General features: G+C 53.6%; 1 protein-coding gene across 9 annotated transcripts in view; it reads right to left on the reverse strand.

Annotated features, from left to right (window-relative positions):
* Nucleotides 1-23146, reverse strand: part of TMCO4 (transmembrane and coiled-coil domains 4) — an 89847-nt gene that overhangs the window by 38778 nt on the left and 27923 nt on the right. For 8 of the 9 annotated variants that reach the window (XM_040645876.1, XM_040645875.1, XM_040645874.1 and 5 more), the window contains 7 exons: nucleotides 18346-18478; nucleotides 11479-11576; nucleotides 11074-11217; nucleotides 10338-10457; nucleotides 6144-6308; nucleotides 5162-5298; nucleotides 1896-1980 (listed from right to left, as the gene is read on the reverse strand). In XM_040645876.1, coding sequence (XP_040501810.1) covers nucleotides 1896-1980; nucleotides 5162-5298; nucleotides 6144-6308; nucleotides 10338-10457; nucleotides 11074-11217; nucleotides 11479-11576; nucleotides 18346-18478 — 882 coding nt within the window. The remainder of the gene's footprint in view (nucleotides 1-1895; nucleotides 1981-5161; nucleotides 5299-6143; nucleotides 6309-10337; nucleotides 10458-11073; nucleotides 11218-11478; nucleotides 11577-18345; nucleotides 18479-23146) is intronic. The other variant, XM_040645878.1, reaches the window with a different exon arrangement.

The raw sequence follows: 23146 nt of genomic DNA on the forward strand, positions 1-23146 counted from the left end.
GAGAAGAACTTATACAGAAAGTACGATGTTCTCTATGGTGGAAGGGGAAACTCACCTTCAGCAGAGCCCCAGATTCAGCCCGGCTTCCTGGGTGGTTTTTGCCTGACCTCTGACCCCAGCCTGGATTTTCCTGGTGAACACAGCTCCAAGCTGGCTCCCCAGGCCCTTCTGTGTGGTGGTCCCAGGGTACCCAAAGCTACTGGAAATAGGACAGAGGTGCCTCTCCATTGCTTAGTGACACAGACAAAACCAAGTGACAAGGGGGCTGCTGAAAGCTATGAGGGAGTGGGGTGGGGGTCGGGGTCCTCCAAAATGACACAGAGAAGATGTGAGGCCCTTCTGCAGGGCTCACCCTTAGGGGCTTGGCCCTTCCATGGTAAATGCCAAGGACAGCACACCCACCTTGCACCTGTGCAACCGGGAAAACAGCTCTGGTCCTCAGCCCAAGAAGGGAGACATTTTAGCAAAACAGAAAGAACATGAATGAACGAGGCCCCTAAGCTCCAGAGTCTCTCCCACGCCCTCCGGGGAGGCCAACGCTGAAGATAATACCAGTCAGCCCCAACTTGTCCGACCCCCCTCAGGTCCAGGCAACGGCAGACATTCCCACGCCTCCTCGCTTGTTGGCAATGGGTCAGCAATCAGGTCACACGCTTGGGCTGACCAAGGAGTGGCCGGAGGCCGTCTACAGGGCTAGCGTCAGGCTGGCAGCAGCTCTGAGAGCGGAAGCTGCAAGCGGACATCCCGGAGCTGAGTTTGGGCAACACGGCGTTTACAGTGTACAGAAATCCTACACGCAGGGCACCTCAACGCAAGCACACAGGCTGGGTATTACAACTCCATTCCAGAAGTCGGGAAGCCAAGGACCAGAGAGGAGTTTCAGGAAATCCCCTGTGAGCCTGCTGGGTGAACTCCGGCCCTCTGTGCTTCCCACCCTCTGCTCCCAGGCCCAGGGGTCACCGAGTCAGCTCCTTCTCTTGCCTCAGGGGCCTGCTGCTGCTGTGTTCCCCCAGGAGACGGGTGAGACTGGTCCCGCAGATCGTGGGCCACTCCCAGGGCCCCAAGCTCTGCACTTCCCTCCCCCAGCTATGCCCCGCTGACAGATCTGTCCCAAACCGGCACTTTGTCCTGGGGACCTTTCCCACCCAAGGTCCAAGCAATGGCACTCAAGCTTTCCACTGCCCCAACACTCAAAGCGTGTCATTAGACAGCAAGACACACACCCAGAGGTGTTTGTCATGGCCTGAATGGTGGGTCCCCCAGAAGGTACGACCACCCAGAACCTGTGGATGAGAACTTCTTTGGAAAAGGTATCTTCAGATGTAATTGAATTATGCAAATGTAAGAAAGTCAAGGATCCTGAGATGAGATCATGCTGGATTGGGGGGGCGGGCCCTAAATCCAACGACACTGTCCTTAGAAGAGAAGAGAAGACAGGAAGGAGAGGATGACGTGAGGATGGCGGCAGAGAATGGAGGGGTGCGTCTACAAGCCAAGGGGGGCCAGGGACTGCCGGCCACCCCCAGGAGCTGGAAGAGACAAGGAAGGATCGTCCCCTAGGACCGTCAGAGGAAACGTGGCCTTGCCGATACCTCAATTTCAGACTTCTCATCCGACTCCTTTCCCTCTCGCTCAAGGACGCAGGTGAGAACATCAAGGCCGATGTCATTATTATAGGACCGTTTCACATCCACTTGAATTTACGTACGGAAAACATAAAACCATTTTCCAAGCGACTCAACCATTTTGTCTATTTTCAAACTATTTTTAACTTCTAACTACTATCACAAGAACTGGGAACACATTCACAAGGCTCGTGATCCCCCGCCCAGAACCCTCTGCCTGGGGGATGAACTTGGGAAGGGTTTTCATCTGTGACAATAAGCCAGACTCACCTTTCTCCTGAGCCATCTCTTGCAGACAGAAGTAGATGACCCTGGCTCCCAGGCTGAAGCCGATCAAGGTGACAGGTCTCCGGCCCTGTGGGAGACAGGACACAGGTGTCTGCCGGGGTACACTTGCCAGTTCTAGCAAAGCATCAGCCCCGACGAGGACGGCCCTCACACTTTCCTCACCGCTTGCCTCACGCTTTGTGAATCATGCGTCTGCTACCCCCGGTTGGTCCCGGAGCTCTGAGGTCTTACTCAGGACAGGCAGGGCCCTCATTCACACAGAAATCCACCTGCCGCTGGAATTGCTTCCTCCGGGCCAACAGGCAGCCTCTGGCTCGGTTAATTCCCTTTCATCTCGAACCATTACCCAGCCACCGTCTCTTCTTGCCCAGGGCACAGGACGCATCTATCAGGTGGCAGACGACTACAGTGAAGTGGGGTGCCAGGGAGAGGAGGCGGAAGGTACCCCCGGGTATGATGATGGGTACACAGGCAGGGACACGTGGGGGACAACTGTTCCATTTCTAGATAGGAAGGTGGGACTGAAATATTGGCTTTAAATCAGAGAAGGTAGTAAGTTAGACATGGAGAGGGGTCTTCTGACTAAAGAACTTGTAGGAAAGGCAATTCCTAAGAAGAAGAAAGTTACGTGGAGTGCCAGCTCTACATGGAAGGAGGGGACAGGAGCTCCAAAAGACCGGTCTGGTCCTGCCAGTCTCTTCCTTTTCCTTGTTTTTGTGCCAGTACATGCGTTATCGACCCTCCCTCCCCCCACCCCATCCACGGCGACAGGAAACCCTTGATCAAACAGCAGCCCAGTTCTGCAGGAACTGTGTGCGACAGCTGCTTGTTACCCCCCACCACCCGCTCAACCCCCTTGGTCCCTGGTAACAGAACTCCTGAGTTTTGCTGGCGCACAGCTCTCCAGCTCCCTGGCAGCTAGGGAGGGCCTAGGCATGAGAAGCGAGGCAACAGTGTGACTTCCATGCCCCTCACTCTGCTTTCCTGCCTCTGACTGTCTGGAATGGGGAGGTCGTGCCAGCGGAGCTGTCTTGGACCAAAAGAGACACCGAACGCTGAGGACGCGTGATCATGACGCTGAAGGAGTCTGGGCTCCTGGTACTGTAAAGCCGCCCATGTGGGAGGCAGGGTAACAGCCCCCCCAAGGATGGTCCCATCCGAACCCTGGGCCCCGTGAGTGCCACTTTATGTGACAGAGAGGGAGGCAGGAGGGTCAGAATCAGACAGCTGACATGTTGGCAGAAGCAAGGGACAGAGAGAAAGATTTGCAGATGGCACAGTGCTGGCTCGGAAGCTGGAGGAAGGGGGCTACCAGCCGAAGAAAGTAGGTGGCCTCTGGCAGCTGGCAAGGGCAGGGCCGCGGATGCTCCCTGGAGCGTCTGTAAGGAACGCAGCCCTGCAGACCCATGGTAGATTTCTGACCGCAGAGCTGTAAGTTAATAATAGATTTGTGTTGTTTGAAGCCTGTAAGTCTGTGGCCATGAGGAAACGAAGACACATCGCATTGCCCTGGATGCTGACATCCAGGCTGTTCCACGGGAGAAGATAAACGCCCACCTTGTTTAAGCCAGTACTGCTCTGCTGGTCTTTGCCTTACCGTCAAACCTGGCACAGAACTTCTCTATTTCTTCTGGCAAAGACACAGAAATCCAAGGGGAGTTTGGTTTCTTTCCTTTCCTTTTTTTTTTTTTTTTAAAGATTATATTTATTTGACAGAGAGACACAGCGAGAGAGGGAACACAAGCAGGGGGAGCGGGAGAAGGAGAAGCAGGCTTCCCACCGAGCAGGGAGCCCAATGCGGGGCTCGATCCCAGGACCCCAGGATCATGACCCGAGCCAAAGGCAGATGCTTAACGACTGAGCCACCCAGGCGCCCCTAGGGGGTTTGGTTTCTCAAGCAGTTTACCCACTGTGGCAGAAACTGCTGTTGTCCCTCAATATTCATCCTCTCCTTTTCCCATAGCTAAACTTCAGCCGGGTTCACTGACACTCAGAAGGAAGACGACCTTCCCCAGCTTCTGCGCTAGTAGGGATGGTCTAGGACCAGGGTCTGGCCAATGAGACATCGGTGGAAATGCCACCAGGCCTTTGCTCTTTCTTCTTTGGCCCTTCCTTTTTCCTGCTGGCTGGAGCTCAGATGCTGACATCTGGGACCACAAGGTCAAGACCATGGACAACAAAGCAACAAGCCAGAAGGCACCGGGCCTCTTCACCATGGCAAGCATTCTAGTGCAAGACTGCCTTCCTTGGCCTCTCCTCGAGAAATGACCTTCTGCCTTGTGTAAGCCACTGTGCTTCACAGTTTTCTCTCACTTGCAGCTCAAACTAATCCTAACCATACAGTCATCTCTGAAACTTTTCCCCAAACTTCTGTCTCCGTTTACTGAAGTTTATTTTGAAGGGGGCAGTTTCCTTTTCCTGGTAAGTACTGGATTCAAATTTTAAAAGTTTTTTTTTTTTTTTAAGATTTTTTATTTATTTATGTGACAGAGAGACAGCCAGCGAGAGAGGGAACACAAGCAGGGGGAGTGGGAGAGGAAGAAGCTGGCTCCTAGCCGAGGAGCCCGATGTGGGACTCGATCCCGGAATGCCGGGATCACGCCCTGAGCCGAAGGCAGACGCTTAACGACTGCGCTACCCAGGCGCCCCCAAAAGTTGTTTTTTTTTAAATAAAGATTTATTTATTTATTTGAGAGAGAGAGAAAGAGAGCGTGAGTGCGAGCGTGTGCACGACGGGGAGGGACAGAGGAAGAGGGACAGAGAATTTTTAAATAGATTCCCCGCTGAGCACAGAGCCTGATGCAGGGGTCAATCCCAGGACCTTGAGATCATGATCTGAGCTGAAGTCAAGAGCCAGACGCTTAACTGAATGAGCCACCCAGGTCCCCCCACATTTTAAAAGTCTGATGGTCATTTATCTTCCTGACCATCATACATGGTATCTGGACCACTGAAGATCCGCTCAGATGGTAGCTCCATGCTTGTAGGAAGCAGCTCCTGGCCTTGTCCATCCCCCCAGATGTCCATTATTCAGTGCTTACCTAACTACCTGATGGAAATGCACAATCTCAAATTCTCATTGGTCCATCCTGGGATACTTTTGTGACTTGAACTAAGGGGCAGTGAAGACTGTCCAGCCCCCCAAAGCCACTAGACTGTCTCCATGTGGGCTTGGCATCTGTGCACAAGTCCGCTCGCTCACTTCCCCTCTTGCCCCTGCCCCGCACCCCACAGCCAGTCCCACGCACCTGCTGCCGGGAGAGCAGGATGTGGGCCAGGTGCTTGCCAACCTCTGCTGACCGGTGGAGACACACACCCCAGGGGTTGTCGATGACGTTGGCGACAGTGAGGAGTGAGGCTGGCCACGTCAGGGCAGCCACGATGCCTGGGGAGGTGGGATATCAGTGAAGAAAGCAGCGCAGGGAGGCCGTTCTAGGGAAGTGACAGGCTGGCTAGTGGATGCCCAGGTAAACGCAGAGTCTTGAACTTGGAACCCGTAAGTTTTCCAAGTGCTGCCAAACTGCTAAATAGCCATGAACAAAACTGAAGCTCATGCACTTTTGATTCATGGATTCCTTCTGTTCAAGCATCTGTCATGGCTGGGATTCCAAAGATGGCCTCGATGTGTCACTCCAGCCCGTGTCCTCCCACTTTGTGCCATACTCAGCAGTGCCCAGCCCTGCCCTGCCATCCACGCCAGGCTCAGCCACGGGACTTGCTTTGGCCAACGAGATAGGAGTCAATGTGAGACTTGAAACGGTTTTGTGCAGCCTCTCGTGCACTTCCACAGCTGCTGTGGGCTAGCTCCTGATCCCAGGGGTAGGGTGGAGACGAGCTGCCCTCGTGGCCCCAGACAGGCCAGCCTAGATCACTGGACAGTCAGCTGATCCACAGATGTGGGGCAGGCCCAGCTAAGATCAGGCAAATGAAGCCTCACGACTTCTCCGCTGTTACAATTTAAGCTACTGGGTTTTGGGGTTGCTTGTTACGCAGCAATAGCTAATTGATACGCTGTGTGACAATGGGGTTGGCTGTTTACCTGTCCCCTCCCCATAAAAACCATAAACTTCATGGACAGGAATGCAGCCTTAACCTCTCCGTGTTCCTCAGGCCCAGCACAGTGCCTGGCTCACTGGGAGCCTCGGGCGTGCAAAGACATGTAGCAGTGTGGGCTGGGAGCAGTGGGCATGCTGCTAGCGGCGGGGCAGGGGGCGGGGTAGGGGGGCTCACCGGACAACACTGTGTATTTCAGGGCCTCCTGGGCCACCATGTTGGCAAGACCACTAAGGATGGTCTCCAGGGCATTGCCGAGCTCCATCAGGTACTTGGCCTCCCAGGCCAGGCAGTACTGCTCGCGGCTGCGGGCCAAGGCCGCCCACGGGGCACTGAAGGTACCTAGGGGACAACACAGGTAGGTGGGTCTCTCCTGTCTGTGACAGAGGGTGCCCCACCCCAGCTTCCCAGACAGGCAGTGACAGGGGACCATGTGCCCTTGTGGGGAGACAGAGGCCCACCCCTGCTGATGCGCGGCTGCTGTCAGTGGAGCAGTTGGAGCACCCGACGGAGCTCAGCGCCACCCCGGGAGTCCGCAGGCTGGGGTTCGAGTCCCAACTCTGCATTCACTAGTAGCGGGGTGACCCTGGGCACACCACTATCCCACCCTGAGCCTTTACTGTGCTTCTCTGTGCAGCAGGGAGATGAATATTTAGCTCCCTTTATAGTGTAGTCGTAGGAATGAAATGTTGGAACTTCTGTGTGTGTGAAGTGCTACTCTCTCTCACCCTGCGGCCATTCTGGCATCAGCTGCTGAGGACGGATGATAGGAACGTGCACTGCACCGAACAGTTGACTCTGGGAATTAGCGAGAAGTCATTCTATAAACTGGGGCTGGGAAATGATCTGGAAGTTTGGGGCAGAGGCACCTGAGCCCAGCTCGGCCACAATCTCACTGGGTCACGCAATGCTCCCAAGCTTCAGTGTTCTCACTTCGGGACTAGAAATGGGGGGATGAGGACAGCACCACCACGGTGACCAATGTCAGACAGAGGTCTAACCCCGACCGTCTGCCTCCTTCTCTCCCCTGCTCCGTCCCCTCCCTCTGCCCTGAGTGAGGATGGTGTCACCTCTCCAGCATGACACTGAGGCCCTGGGTGAGCTGGCCCCTGCCTCCTTCCCAGCCCCATTGCTCCCTAATTTCTCACTTACACTCTGCCCCCCCAGAAACACACTGCATCTTCTCACGGCCTCTGAAATAGGGTGCCACTATGCGCCCCGCTTCGTAGCTGAGGACACTGAGCCATCACGGCTCAGTCAGCAGGAACAGGGCCATGCACACATCACACAGTCACTCTATTCTGTGAGCAGGACAAGGGGGCACAGCAGGGTGCCGAATCTGGACCCCCCCCCCCCGGCCCCATGCCTTTCTGCCTGTTCTCATCAGTGTGCAATTGTACGGTTCGTTGTGCCCCCGTGTGTTCAATGCACGTCCCCCACAGTCTGTTTGCCACGGACTAGACTCCCGAAGCCCGGTGACGTGGCAACGGAGTAAACACTCATCAAAATACGATCATGAGTGAACGCGTGGCATCACCTTCCCTGAGGCTTTGGGTTCTAGACATCAGCTCCCTGCCCGACTCAAAGGCCTCATCCCTACTGGAGGCTGACGCAGGCACCATCCTGGGGCTGCTCCCTGCTCTGCAGGGACCCTGTCACGGCTCCACGACAGCTCGGGGTGGAGAGCAGGGGCTGGGGTGGGGGAGAGCAAGGGTGAGAAGGGCTGTGTCCCAGCTCGGCAGCTTCCTGGTTGCTTGGCTCACAGCCAGGTGTGCCCCCTCGGGTCCCACATCTGTAAGAACGGAACGATAACATCTGACTCCTGAGTGTCGCGGGGATCCCGTGAGAGGTCACGTGCACTGCATTATATAAACTGTAAAGCATTGTACCCCACTGCATCACCCGGGGCCCCAAACATGAGCTATGGAGCCAGACAGAACGGTGGTGAGTCCTGCCCCAGGCCCTGGCAGCCCTTATGAACCTCAGTTTCCCTATCTATAAAATGGGGGTGACAATAATGCCCCCCCCCCCGGTCTGGAGTGAGGGACTCAGTGAACAAGGCCCCCGAGATGCTTGGAATAGTGCCTGGTTGGCGGCAAAGCTGTTGTCGTTATCGTGCATCATCCTACGTAACCACGGGGTGGGCTGCAGAGTCCAGCCATTCCTATCACACACAGAAGCAAGCGTGCGATGACGCAAAGGCTTCTCTCCTGGCAGAGGCAGGCAAAGGGGCCTTATCTCCCTCCTGAACTTAATCTAGCTTGCTCCGTTTCTTCAACCGCCCCCCTTGCCGGGAGAGCACGCTGCACAGGCTGGAGGAGAACACTGAAGAGGGTTTCCTCCCTCTACACTGAACCTGGCCTTGGACCTGGGACCAACAGAGCAAACGGGGGTAAGACAAAGGGAAGGATTTTGCTTTCCAGATTGGTCAGAATCGCAAATTCCTTAACTTAGATACTTGCTCTCGTGCCTTCCCTCCTGTCTCGGTCCTGCCTGCAGCGCGGTGGGGAAGGAGTGAACAGAGACACCCATGAACTTTGGGTCAGGACACATGGGTTCAAATCCTGCATCTGCCACTCCCCTGACCTCAGGCAACCCCTCTGGGCCTCCTCTTCTGCCAGATCAGGCCAGGAACAGCCCCCACCTCAGCGGGTAGACACGAGGATCCTGTAAGGTGATGGATATCAAGTTCCCATCGCGAGGGTAAAACGCCTGACTCGGGGAAAGCACAGACTAGGTGCTCAGTCAACAGCAGAGGCCCACTGTGTGGGGACCGGGCCTGACCACCACACACCAATAAGACTCTGGCACCTGATCACGCCTCCACACACAGCCTGGAAATTTCCTCACTCGCTTCTTCTGTGTCATTTAGAAGAGCTGTGGCTTCTACCTTCAGACCCCAGAGGGCTGGCAACTCAGGAGGCTGTCAGCACGGGTCTGCTTGGGATGCTCCGGGTGCCCTGACCCACCCTGCTCGCTCTCATTCTCTCTCTCTCAGTGAAAAATTGTTTGCTGAGCCTCACACTGAGCACTGGCAACGGTGAACCAGGCAGTGGGTGGACCACGGTGTTAGTCCTTGATGCCACCCTGGTTAGAATCTCCCCGAAACACATGTTCAAATTAGAGCAGCGAAGGGGACGAATGTTTGTGGAATGTCAATGAGAAACCAGGTGCCTTCCGTGTGTTAGCTTGCGTAATTTAAGCTTTGCAAATATCTCAAAAGGCTGGGATAATTTATTCTACTTTACAAATGAAGCAGCCGAGGCACAGAGAGGTTAAGTAATTTGCTTGAGGTCACACAGTCAAGATGTACAGATCTCTCACCTACTTCACGTCCTTTCAACTTTAAGTCATGTGCTTAAAGTCCTTTGCTCTCTCCCACTTGCTCTGAGGATAAATTCAAGCTCCTTGCCACACCTCACATGCTCCAGCATGATCTGACCCTGTCAACACCCCTGCCTTCTAGTCCCCCGTTCCAACCATCCTGTGCTTCTTCCGCACCCCTGGGCCTTGGTATATGCTGCTCCTTTGCTTGGTTTATACTTCTTGTTCCTTCTTTACCCAGGTAACCCCCAGTCTTTAGCCTAAAAGTCACTTTCTCCAGGAACCTTTCCTTCATTCCCCAGAAACACTCTGTATTGTGCCATCCATAAACCTTCCCTGTAATTATTGCTCAATCGTCTGTCTTCTGTCTTGGACCACATGTTCCATGGGAGCTAGGCCATGATGGCGCTGCTCACCACTGAATTCCTAGGGTCTGGCTGTGTCTGGTGTGTGCTGTGTACGATACTCCATATAAATACTGCTCAACAGATCAATTACTAGGTGAACGGGTGGAGGAACGGATGGGTGAATGGATGGATGGGTAGATGGATGGTTGAGTGGATAGGTGGATAGATGGATGCATGCATCGGTGAATGAACGGGTGGGTGGAGAGGTAGACAAATGGACTGATAGTTGGATGGACAGATAGGTAATGGATGGATGGAAGCACAGATGGATGGATATACGGATGAGTGGGTGGACAGATGAATGAGTGGATAGGTGAGTGGGTGGACGATGATGGATGGATGGAAGGGTGGATGGATGGGTGGGTGGATGGATGGATGATGGATGGGTGGGTGGATGGATGGATGCGTGGACAGATCAACAGATAGATGAAAGGTGGATGGGTGGATGGGTATGGGATGAAGTCATCTCAATTCTTGAGCCTCAGTTTCCTCTTCTGCAAAATGGGGCTCACCCCTCCCAGAGGTATACACAGGCAAGAGTCTAGACCAGGGTTTGTCCTACAGCAGCAGTCCCAGATCAGTCAACACCTCCCTCACCTCCCCCCGCCCCACCCTTCTCTGCTCTGCCCCTGGTCCTCACGGTATCTGCCGGACGCCAGCCACCCGGTGACGGCGATGGTGACATGCAGCTGCCTGCCTTCTGTTAGAGGCAGAAACGTGAACTCTTCAATGGCCCCGACACGCTTCTTCATCTTGTACCCTGAAGACCCAGATACCAAAATGAGGGTGGAGATGACTGGGGACCCCAGGAATGTTAGAGTGGCTCTCTGTGCTCACACTCTCACAGTGAGTGCCAACTGTGTGCCCTGCCCCTGGACAAATGTCCCATTTTCTAAGTCATTAAAGGTAGGTGCCATTATTGTCCCCAATCACAGCCAAGGCTAAGAGGCTTCCGAAGGCCGGCTGGCTCCCAACGGCAGAGCCGGGGCTGGAACTCACGGCTCCATCCTGACACCATTGGTTCTAGACCTACATCACGGATGTAACACACTCCTCTCAAAAAAGTGGATCAAACTGACCCTGATTCTCCATGTGGGGAGGGATGGACCCCACGTGGGGAGTGGAACAGGGATCGCTGTGTGTGACTGGGGGGCTGCTGGCACCTATGATTTAGACCCCCCTCTCCCCCTGTGATACTGGTAAACTCAGGAACCCTGCTGTGAGTTCCTGCAGGGCTGGGACCCAGCGTGAGAAGAGCCGTGTCCTCTTCTGTCCCCTGGGGAGCCACCTTGGGTGAGAATCTGGGCGTGCCCTGTAAGAGTCAGGCCTCCCTGGCTGAACATCCCCCCTGGGCCACCACTCCTCTGGAACCTTACCTGTCAGGCCAGCTCCAGCCGCCCCAAACAGCGAGGTCATGACAGCGATGCCGGCCACCGAGCCCAGAGCCGCTGCCCCAGCACTGCCAATGATTGTGGCCGCACTAGCGGCCACGAGCGGGGCAGCTAGACCCCCAGTCACGCCTGCAAGGAAAACAGCCCATGGTAGGTAAAGGGGGGAAGATGCGGCCTACCCGGTTCTTCCCCTACTGGCTGCCCACTGCCTTCCATGGATGCTTCTAAGAATGCACTTGCTGCTGACCAAGCACCTGGTGCGCACTGGGGGCCACCTCCCAGCTGACCCCCTTACTCTCTCCTCTCTAGCTTCAAGCCTGGCATCATCCCTCACTCCATACCGCCCTGGCCCAGGTTCACCCGCCCCGGCCCAACCCGGGCTGGCCTTACCAATCACGGTCCCGCCCCCGACGGTTGCCAGGCCTATCAGGAGATAGCGCTTCCATTTCCTCCGGTTTTCTTTCTTCTTCCGGGACGCCTCAGCCGTTCTGGGGGGAAAGAGGTTGGTCTTTAGAGCTGAGACCCCTTGAGACCACCCAGCCTCACTGAACCCCCAAACTAGGATCAATGCTGGGTATGCTGCCATGCAGAGCAAGGTATCAAAGTCACCCTGAGCCCGTCGATGGTTTTGAGAAGCTGAGAAGTTTTTAAAACCCAGCTGGGAAATCCCAGCGTGGGGGATGTGCTACTCACCCAGTGGATCCATCCTAACAGGGTTGCAAGTTGAATAATAAAAAGACAAAAATAATAATAATAGCAGAAGCAGCACAAAAAATATCTTTGAGCATATGGACCCAGAACAAGTACAAATACAATCCCAGACTCCATCGCCCCCGTCTGCCCTTCCCCTCCCTGCTCCGCACCATCTGAACCCATCTGCCTCTGGAAGTGTCTGCCATCACAGACCGTGGCCTTGGGGCAATAGCTAGAATCGGCCAGACCTGACCTTTCAAAGTTATAAAATTGAGCAGAAAGGAAGCATTTGGGGTGACCTGGGTTAGGTGAGGCTCAGGATGGCCGCCGTGAGGGCGCTGAGAGTCACCAGGCCCAGCCCCGGTGGCAGGTGGGCAGCCCCCGTGCAATCAGGAGCAGGATGAGGGACCAAGGGCAGGTCGGTGCAGTCGTCCCGAGCACGAACTCTGCTGAGGTTGGAGTTTGGACAACAACTCAGTGAATAGCGTGACAGCATGACGACCAAGAGGGAAAATGGTTAATATTTACTGAGGAATTCCTTCTCGCCAGCCGCCATGCTTAGTACTTCATATGGTTTCTCTTATCCTGGAAGCAGTTTTATTATTGTGCCTGAATGACAGGCCAGTTAAGGGACAACAGCAGCCCCCTCCTAAAGGGCTGTGGGCATTCAGCGTGATGGCACACTGCCAGGGGCGACCAAAATGGTGGCCGTTATTATCACACGACTGTGCGCATTTCCCCCGAGCCTCAGCTTCCTCTTCTGTAAAATGGGATTCATAACAGCTGTCCTGTCGGGTTGTGGGCTGTAAAGACGAAACGCATTCCTTTTTCATCCATCCAACCAACAACCTGTCCCCGAGGCTGGGCTTCGTGTCGGCACTTCTGGATGTTGTTTATCTGTGAGCAGAACCACGCAGCCCTCGACCAAAACTCGTTTTGTTGCCATCTCGTTCCCCCTGAACCGTGTGTTGCGTGGGGAAGTAGCTCGCCCCCCAGTCGTCGGAGAGAAGTGGGACTGGAGCTGGGCGCTCGGGAGCTGCTGTGCCGATTGGTTCTCTGCTGGCTCGCCTCGACAGGTTCCTTTCCCACGCCCCTCCTGGGTGACGAGTACCGCCCTTCACAGCTAACTTCACTAAAGGGAAGCGGAAACCGAACTTGAGCGCCCCCACGCACACCGCAGGTGCTGGTTCTCCAAGACCAAAATGCATGCCGTTGGACGTGGGGTGAGGCTGAACTGGGCATCCGGCGAAGCGGAAGGCAGGATGGCGACAGAGCGTGGGTTCTGCCGTCAGGATCTGACCCTGCGAACTTGACCTCGACCGCTGCTGTGTGGCTGTGGGGCACCACCCACCAGGTTCAGCTGTCCCTCCCTATGCTGGTCCTTCCTGCACAAACAGGACACCTCCCTGCCCTGTTGCACTGAGGGACCCCATGACCCACTCTCGCCAATGAAAGGTCAGTGGAAGGGGTGTGTGCCATTTCTGGAACAATCTTTAAGCGTCAGCGCAGGGGTCTGATGAGTCTCCTTCTGCTCCGCCACGAGCCAGCGACGTTCCAGACAGGGTCCCTCCGTCACCCTGGGGCCCAGAACCAAGACAGTGCAGTGTGGCCTAAAGCCACCGCCAGTGTGCAATGGACACAGTGCACAAGAAGTGCCCCTTTGTGGCTGGAAGCCATTGAGATTCAGAGGTCATTTGTGACGTAGCAAAAGCCAGTCTATCCTGTTAGTTGAGCCACTTACTGCTGTGACAAAGCACCAGTTATTGACACGGAGGCCAAGGTGACTTGCCTCACCCCACAACTGGGGATGATAATAGCACTTCATCCCCAGGGGCATCGTGAGGGCAAGTGAGATAATCCACATACAGGGCCCGGCATATCGTCATCAGTCAGTAAGTCTGCTGCTATTATCGTTCCTTTCGTTATTATGGTAACTTCCTCCTACACGCAGGCTGGAGATATACTTTGGCCCTTGGTTGCTAGCATCATTCTGTGCAAACAGGAAGGCTGGGAATTAGTTGCTTTTGGCCGAGTTCAAGGTCTGAGGAAAAGACTCCCGCGGCTGAGGACTTGCAACAGGAACGCGCACTGCACTGAGCAGCCGGCTCTCAATCCGCGGCATCTCATTGAACAGACTCGGGCTGGGCAACAGTGTGGACATTTGGGGCAGAGGTATCCGAGCCCCGCCCCGATCTCACGGGGTCACCCAATGCTCCTGAGCTCCAGTGTTCTCACGTAGGGATTGGAAATGGGGGGGTGAGGACAGCCCCAAGACAGTGACGGCTAGTAGAACCCTGGTCGTCTGCTTCCCTCCCTCCCGGCCTCCGTGTCCCCTCCCTCTGCCCTGAGTGAGGATAGTGGCACCTCTTTGGCATGACACTGAGGCCCCCGGTGACCTGGCCCCTGCCTCCTTTCTAGCCTCGTCGCTCATTATTTCCTCACTCACACCCTGCCCTCCAGAAACACTGTACCGCCCCCAGGCACGCTGCCGGGACCTCAGTCCCTGTGCTCCTGCTGGACCTCGGCTGTCAAGGACCTTCTCACCTGCCTCCAGCTGGCTACACATTAGTCATCATTCAAGAGTCACCTCCTCCAGGAAGCCTGCCTGAGCCCCAGGGCTGCCCAAATGCCCCGACTCTGGGGTCCCTAACCCTCCGTACTCAGCATGACATTCTAGACCATTGGTTTTCAAAGGGTGGGGCTTGGTATCCACTGCATCACAAGCCCCCAGGGTAGCTGTTAAAATCACGGCTTCCTTGGCCAGAAGCTCTGGCCATGAGGGTCAGGAGCTGTACCCTGGCAAGCCCTCCAGGGACCCGCTGTATCTTCAGTTGGACAATTGCCCAGACAGGGCCTTTCTTGCTCTCTACCCTCAGCAGCTTGTCCTGGGCTTGGGACCTGGAGGGTGCTCAGAAAACGTTTCTTGAACAGAACCTGATCATTCCAACAAGGACTGGACGTGAACACACTGCTACAGTATCTACCCCCCACGCACTGCCCACATCTATAAAACCAGCAGGGCACTTTGGCTAAATCAAATATTTAGCCAGAGAACAGGCCAATCGCCATCAAGGATAAAACTTCTGAGATAACCAGGACCAATCCGGAATGTTGTAAAGTTTTATAAATTTCTGCTTCTAGAGTCTTCCTGCAGCGACATCTGCACAACCGTGATACTAGATAATCTTTCCCTTTAGTGGAGTTTATGCAGAGTGGGGGGGGGGGAGCTCATACCCTAAAGGGAATAAAATACCTAAACAGTAAATATGGTTCTGGAAGCTGTTTTACTTCGATGTATGAATGCTAGTGTATCAAACCCATTTAACAAAGATGAGAGGGATGATACACTCTAAGCTCTACTATTAGTATTTAAATGTGTATAAAAATTTGCTGAATAATGAGCAAAGAGAATACAATATTTCCCCCCAAGTTATTTAGGTAAGGACCTCTCTCTCAATGTTAACCCGAACTGATTTCCTTACTCATTTAAGTACTCGAACGTTCTTAATAGCTGTTTTGTACATAAAACGAAGGGCCTTGCCAATCATCATTAACTAACACAGCATTGTACTCCTGCAATGAATTCCATTGTCTGAATTCCAACATCTAAAGCACCCAGGAGATGCTGGCTGGGGGTGATGTCTATGATGCTTTCTATGTTTGGCAGTGGGAATTCCTAAATCCAAGCGGAGCCCCGTTCCCATTACTGACTGCCCACAGGTCAGATACCATGGAAATCTCTGCCATCATCCGGTCCCGGCCACGCTCCTGAGCTGGGATGCCAGAAATGACCTTGAGTTGGCCTTCCAGGTCCGCCTTCCAAGGACAGAGGCTGAAGCCACAGATACACAGTGAAGAGTGAGACACCCACGCTGCCTATCTCACGGCTCCACAGAGAGATGTCACTCACGGCCACCTCATCTCCCATGAGAGGGTGTTTCTTATCCTTATCATCATCATCATCGCCACCTTGTTTTTCTTTTCTTTCCTTTTTTTTTTTTTTAATCACCTTCTCCAGTTGATAGAGGAAGAGCTTATTTTCTGGGAGGTCTAGAGACACTTTCCTAAGTAAAAGTGCAGAAAGCCTGATTAAGAAAAATTTTTACTGGGCGCCTGGGTGGCCTAGTCGGTGAAGCGTCTGACTCCTGATTTTGGCTCAGGTCTCGATCTCAGGGTCATGAGTTCAAGCCCCACGGTGGGCGCCGCACTGGGTGTGGAGCCTACTTAAAAAAAAAAAAGAAAAGAAGAATTATCTTTACTGGTTCCTTCAAAATTGAGATGGGAACCTGGGCGTGTCAACCGTGCCATGAAGGATGCAGAGTGCTGTTCGGATGGGTATGGTGGATGAATCTGATGGTGTCACTTGGCCGAGGTACGTCACCACTCTGACCTTCTGTTTCTTCCTCGGCTGCACTGTCACGGGACTGTCTGTGCATCAGATGAGATGGCGTCCTGTCCCACATCTACTGAGCGCTCAGGGACAGCTACGTGTTGACGACGTCATTCTGATGTGATCAGTGTCAAGGGCAGGCAGGATATTAGCCGACATTTATGGGCACCTAGTATGTGCTACAGGCGCTGGTCCAAGCTTCTGACCTGCATCTGTTCGTTTAATCCTCCCAACAGCCCGGTGACGGAGATACGACCATCACCCCCCTGCTGGAGGTGAAGGAGCTGAGGCACAGAGAAGTGAAGTCACCGAACACGCGGGGGAAGCTCGGCTGGCCTCCGGGCCCAGGTGGAGACCCAAGAACAGAAATGTCATACATCACCCTCTGAACCCGAGCGGCCAAGGATCGCCTCAGGGCGTCGAGTGATATGCTCGCCTTGCAGAAACACAAACCGGGGAGCTAAAAGAAGCCTGCACAGAATTCGATCCTCTACTTGTCTAGGTGAAAAAAACTGGTGCTGTTGCCCAGAGAGGGAAAGCAACGTGCCCAGGGCCACACAGACATTTAGTAGCAGAATCACCCTGGGAACTAGGTCTCCTGGCCCAATAGTCTCCAGGCCTTTCCTGGCTCTCAGACCCTTCCCGAGACCACAGGAGGTTTCCAGAGTCCCTAAAGCAGAATTTAAAAATTACACATGTGGAGTATTTTTCCGAGCAAAGGGCCCATATGGAGGAATGTCAACGATGATGCTTGTACTACGGCAGATAATGGAATTTTTCAACTGGTTACTCTGCAAAGCCTGCTCGAAGCACTTCACATGTATGAACTCATGTGAGCCCTCCCTCAAGGACCCCATAAGGAGGGTGCTACTGTCGTCCCATTTTGCAGATGAGGAAAACGGAAGCCCAGAGAGGTTAAATAACTTCCCCAATATCACACGCCGAGCTGGGCTGTCCTAGAATGTCTGCTTTGCATCATCCCTGATCTGGCATTACGAGTATCAGCAGAACAAATCCTCCCGATAACTTGGTTTTTTTTTTTTTTCCTGATAATAAGATTTCCAAACGCATAGCTAAGATTTTCCTTCATTTCCAAGCATACACATACGAGCGTGTGTATCTGTGTGCGACAAGACGAGACTCTGGGCCGTGCTCCTGATTATGGTCATGGGCCTGGGTCCAGGTGTTTCTTTACTGACCCGGCTCTGGGAAGCAACACAAGCCTGTGTTCAGGTTATTTCAACAGATCAAGTCGCTTCCTTTCTCCGGCAAACAACCCCTTCCGGGGCCCTGCTAACCCAGGCAGGCGGGCGGCTCTAGCGCTGAAGCTGGCTTCAAAGCTGCATTCCCGGCTGGGTGGAACTGTGCAAACTGGCTGCTCCAAGACAGCCCATCGTGCCGGCCGAAGAGGACGCTGGGAGACGTGCCCGGTGCAAAGAGCCTGCCAGTAGGCCGTGAGTGGGACTGACTGATGGCTCTGGCATCAGATCCTGTGTATGGTGTTCCGCCAAGAGCTGAGCTCCGGCCAAGCGACCAGGATAATACACGCCTGACCACGCGGGGACAGCAAAGCCGCTCTGCAGCTGGAAGGTACAAGGGCCTGTGGGGGAAGGAAGGACTCCTACCTACTGAGCACCTGCTACGGGCCAGCCGCGGGCTGAGCCCTCTGCAGGACCACGTTCGTTTTTCAGGGACCCTGGGAAGACGTTATCCTGACTCCCGTTTCACAGATAAGAATATTGTGGTTTAGGGAAGTGCGGGGGGCAGGGGGAGGACCCTGTCCAAGGTCAACAAGTAGAAGGGTGTCAGAGATAGGATTTTAATCCAGGCCACTCCGGCCCACGGACCAGGTGTCACGAGAACCTGAGGCGGAGTGAGGTGTCGGGGTCACGGACTGTGGAAGTCACAGACTCATGCCCCCGCCATAATCCATTCAATCCCCACTTTGTATAACTGAGGACTAGGGCCCGGAGAGGGGAAGTGACTTGCTAAGGCCACACAGCAAGTCAGGGCTGCATTGGGACTCTCGGTCCAGTGCACCTTCCATCTCCCTGCGCCAGCTCTCAATGGCAGGGGGGTGGGGGAAGAGGGGAGCATCTGTTATCTGAACAGTGCACTCAAGTGGAAATCCTTGATTCCTAGCAGGCAGAGCTGGGGTCACGGGGCTCCCTTACTCAGATTCCTCCTCTTTGGTGTCCTTCAGGCTCTCAAGGAACGTCTCTTCAAGGAGATCCAGCTCCCCCAAGGGCACTCGGAAGAGGGAGGTCATGTGGCAAATGAGGACGCGGGCCCGCGCATCATAGCGCCCTCGAAAGAGAGAAACAAGGACAGAGAATCAGTTTAGCTTTTAAGCACAGAGCCCTGTTAACAGCAGTGTCACGGACACAGCCCCAGGCCTGGAAACACGCCCAACATGCACAACCCCACCGGAGGCGGTCAGCTAAACCACAGGCCAGCCTCCCGGATGCGATACGGTGCAACACCGAAATCCACCGATCAGAGGCAAGGTGGTATTTTTCAGCAAATTAGCAAAGATCAATTTTTTCAACCCCAAAGCTGTGAACGAGGTGATGAAAACAGGTGGGTGCTTGAGGACATCGCTGGTGGGAGTGTGCATTGATTTAAAGCGCCCAGAGGGTCACTTGAGAACGGCGTGCCCCCCCAAATCATAGAGACACGAAGTAGAACAGCGACCGAGGGCTGGGGGAGGGGGACAGGGGGAGTTAGCGTGTAGGGGGACAGAGTTTCAGTTTCGCAAGATGAAAAGAGCTCTGCAGGGGCCCCTGGGGGGCTCAGATAGTGGAGCGGCCGACACTGGGTTTTGGCTTAGGTCACGATCTCGGGGTTGTGGGATCAAGCCTCGTGTCGGGCTCCGCACTCAGCAGGGAGTCAGCTTGAGGATTTCTCTCTCTCTTCCTCTGCCCCTCCCCCTGCTCGTGCTCTCTCTCTTTCTCTAAAATAAATAAGTCTTAAAAAAAAAAAAAGAAAAGAGCTCTGGAGACGGACAGTGGTGGTGGCAGACACGGTGACTGTGCTTAATGCTACTGAACTGTACACTTGAAAATGCCTAAAATACTACATTTTATGTTACGAGTATTTTACCCCAATAAAAAAAAAGATGTGCAGCCCTGCTGGCCCAGGAATTCCATTTCTGAAATGCTAATCTTAAGAAAACAATCCTGAATGTGGACACTGGTAAGTAAAGAGCCTACCGCTGCCTTTATAACGTGGAAGTGACAGCAATCTGGAGATTTCTAACATCAGGGGATCCGTTACATAAACAACACATCCACCCCATGGAGAATAAGCCATAGAAAAAAGATTCTTGAGAAACGTTGTAAATCTGAAAAAGACGCTTATGTAATGAAACAAAATTTTTAAAATGGATAGATTTACTTGAGAATAAACCATAGGGTTCCAACTAAGGAAAAAAAAAAGCCCACTGTAGAGGAAAAAGGGAGAGAAAGATGTCACACAAGACTTTTAAAAATTTTTTTGGTCTTTTCAAAATTATCCATAATGAACTTGGGTTAATTTTATAATTGGAAAAATTAATCAAACAAAATTTAACCAAAGGTGGTCTGTCCAAGCTCTATTTCTCAAGCCCAGAAGCTTGTACGAATGCATTACTACCTGGTTAGTGAGGCACGAGGGACGTGAGGGTGCCCCACCTCCGGACATGACATCACTCAGCTGCCAAGGCTGGAGACGAGGAATTCGCCCATCCTCCTCCTTCACCCCGCACACCCAAAGTCCCCAAGACCATTAGTTTATCTAGAAACATCTCCATTGGGGGGGGGGAATCTCCACTGCATCCCTGTCCCTGCTTCCCACCCCCCGCTGGGAGGGCGGCCTCTCTGACTGGGACCAGTCTGGGGGTCCCTGTTCTCTGCAGAGAACGTGCGCACTCCACCACACGGTGGGCATAGCAGGGCAGCGAGGCCCTCGGGGTGCAGCACGTCAGCACCTCAAGCCCCCAAAACTCCACCATCGTCTCCAATCATCCAGTGACACTGGGGCTCCCCTCTGCCTCACTCAACTGGCTCCAAACTCTGGTGGGGACAAGAGGGGTGCCCGCCCCCAAAGATTCCAGTTCTGCAGTGTGGGATGGGCCCTGGGAGTCTGTCTCTGCAGGTGACAGCCAGGTTTCAGGACCACGGGTCTGAGGGCTGGGAGGAGGAGGAACAGAGCTGCTGTTACTCCTGACCGCTCTCGGGTTTCCCTCCCTCAGACCCCCACTCACCCTCCCAGCCTAGAAACATCTCCAGGCCCGGGCTCCTGGCACTCCGCTTCCTTCTTTCTTTGGTGGTAATGCAGAAATGTCATGATTAGAACCAAATCCAAACCCTACCATGACCTACAAGGCCACTGGTCAAAGTCCCTGACCTCGACTTCTGGAATGTTCCTGCTCCAAGGGCCTTTGCACTTGCTGTTTCCACCACCTAAAAGGCTCATTCCTCAGCTCTTCACGTGGGCCTTCTCCTCATCATTCAGGTCTCTGTTCAAAGCCTCCTGCCTAGAGAGGCCTTCCTGACCACCTACCCTTCTCCCTGCCTTTCGCTCCTCACAGAGCTCACCATCTCTGATACATTCGTGTACTTTCGTTTGTCTCGCCTCCTGAAATACAAACTTTATAAAGGCAATTTTATAAGAGTCGTCATTGCTTTGTCTTTAGTTCTCAGAATAGTGCTTTGCCACAAAGAACAAATGTTCAACGAATAACTTGACGGATGGGGAGGGATCCTGTTTGCGTGTCTAACCCTGGGCAAACAGCTCATCCTTGCTCAGGTGGAAAACAGAAATGGTGAGAGTCACCTCACAAAGGTTTGAGGAAGAGGACTCCCGGCCCACAAGAGGTCCCTGATGAACGTGACAGAATTAGACTCCTCTGCTGGGCGCCCGCGATGTGGGCAATTATATTATACTAAAGTAGTCTTCACCATGCATGGCCCTCCAAAGTCCTGAAGTTTGAGGTTTCAGCTTCTGCAGAATAAACCCGTTCCTTCCTAGCACGAGGGCACTCAGAGCGAGCGGCACGAACTGGCAGCGTCTGCCCCGCTGCCCTTGACTGCAACTGTCTACGTGCTGGGGAACAGACATGTCGTGTCCTGGGGTTACTGGGTCAATTAAAGCTTCACAAAGGAGCTCCCCGCTCTCATAGACTACTGCACCCAGGTGATAGTTGAGCTGTGGAAAGTGAGCCAGCCTTGGCCATGGTGATTAATTGGTAGTAATTATAATTAGCTGCGAATTCATACTCCACTGGTTAAGGCTCCAGTGACTTAGCTTCTAGAATACGGGTTGCCAGGTGCACAGGTGATTAGCTCCCTAAGTATACTACGGCATGGGGTTCTGGAATATCAGCCTTGTGTAAAGGTCACTGGCGGCCAGGCTGCTGGACTTGGAGCTGAGGTCCCATGTAAGGCCGATGGTAGGTGGTGGGGGAAGGGCACGAGTCCCAGGCTACCCCAACACTGGGGTTGTCTGGTCCTGGCTCTACTGCCAACGTGCCAGGTTGGCCAACTCACTCCTCAAGAGTCTGACCATCCTGTTGTGAAGCTCAGGTCAGAAGCCTGGGCATTGTTCCTGGTTTTTCTGGTTGCCCTACCCTGACATCCAATCCGCCGGCTAATGCTGTCAGCTGCACCTTCAAAATATATCCTGAGTCGGACCCCGGCTCTCCACTACCATTGCCTGCCGCTGCCACTGGGCCCACCTTCCCTCTTCAACTACCGGCCATCACGCTGGTTCTCATCGTTCACGCACACCAGCACACTCTTTGCCGCACAACAGCCAGAGGGGGCAAAGTCATACAACTGATTGTGCTCTCTCCCCAACTAAAAACTTCCCCAATACGCTCAGAATAAAATCCACATTTCTTCCCATGGTCCACAAGGCTGGACATTACCTGGCCCCTTCCCACCAGCCTCTCCCACATCACTTTCCACTGATCCCTGTTTCACGCACTAGTATCTGGCCCACCAAGAAGCCAAGCTCTTTCCCAGCCCAGGGCCTTTGCACTTGCTGTTCTAACTAGAAGGCTCCGCCCCCAGAGCTCTGCCTGGCTGGTCACTTCTCATCAGTCGGGTCACAAATATTATATCCTTACAGAAGCCATCAGCCTCTAAAGGACAGCAGCCCACCGCTGGTCACGCTGTCCCCGTCCCTTGTTCCTACCACTGTTGTATCTGTGGATAGCTTAACTGTCTGGCTCTCCCCACCAGACTGTCAGTCCCACGAGGGCAGAAACTTTGGCTTTGTCTCTTGTTGTCTCCCAGCGCCCAGAATGATACCCAGCAATTAGTAAGACGTGTTGGCTCATTAACTAACTGAAGCTTTCCCTTGTCTGCCAGGGTTTTCTGATGTGCCCACCCACTTCTGCCTCTCACCTCCAGCTGACTTATTCTCTCTTTCCAGTACCCTCTGAGCCCTGCATTCCCAGGGGACAAGGGAGACAGTGGGTTTGCTGGGTAAGGCCTCTCTCCTCTTCTGGGTAGGGTCATCTCTTGCAGTGATGAGTACCCTTAAATGTCAAAGTCTTGACAATGCCTCGAATACTCTCTCTTGGATCTGCTCATCACTCAGTTCCTCAAACGTCACCTCCTCTGAGAAGTCCTCCCTGACTCTACTTCACTGCTTTCTATTCCCTTATCAGGAGGTATTTTCTTATCCCCCTTTAAAACTTGATTTTTACATTGGCTGACTTGTTTATGACGCTTCCCCCTCTGGAATAGAAGCTCCAAATTCACTGTATATCCTTAGCATCCAGGCCTGTGCCCCAAACAGAGCAGATGTGTAATTATCTTTGTAAGAGTAAAGAATAAGACTATTTGTAGAAATGAATGAATGAACGGATCTCTGTTGGGAGAGGTCCAAAATAGGGGAGAATAATTATGCTGGATAAGATCTGTATCTCCTTCCAGCAGAAACACCCTATGGTTAATACTCAATTAACACTGGAAGCTTCATTTTCTG

The sequence above is a fragment of the Ursus maritimus genome, unplaced genomic scaffold, assembly GCF_017311325.1.
Source record: "Ursus maritimus isolate PB19 unplaced genomic scaffold, ASM1731132v1 scaffold_32, whole genome shotgun sequence".
Lineage (NCBI taxonomy): Eukaryota > Metazoa > Chordata > Mammalia > Carnivora > Ursidae > Ursus > Ursus maritimus.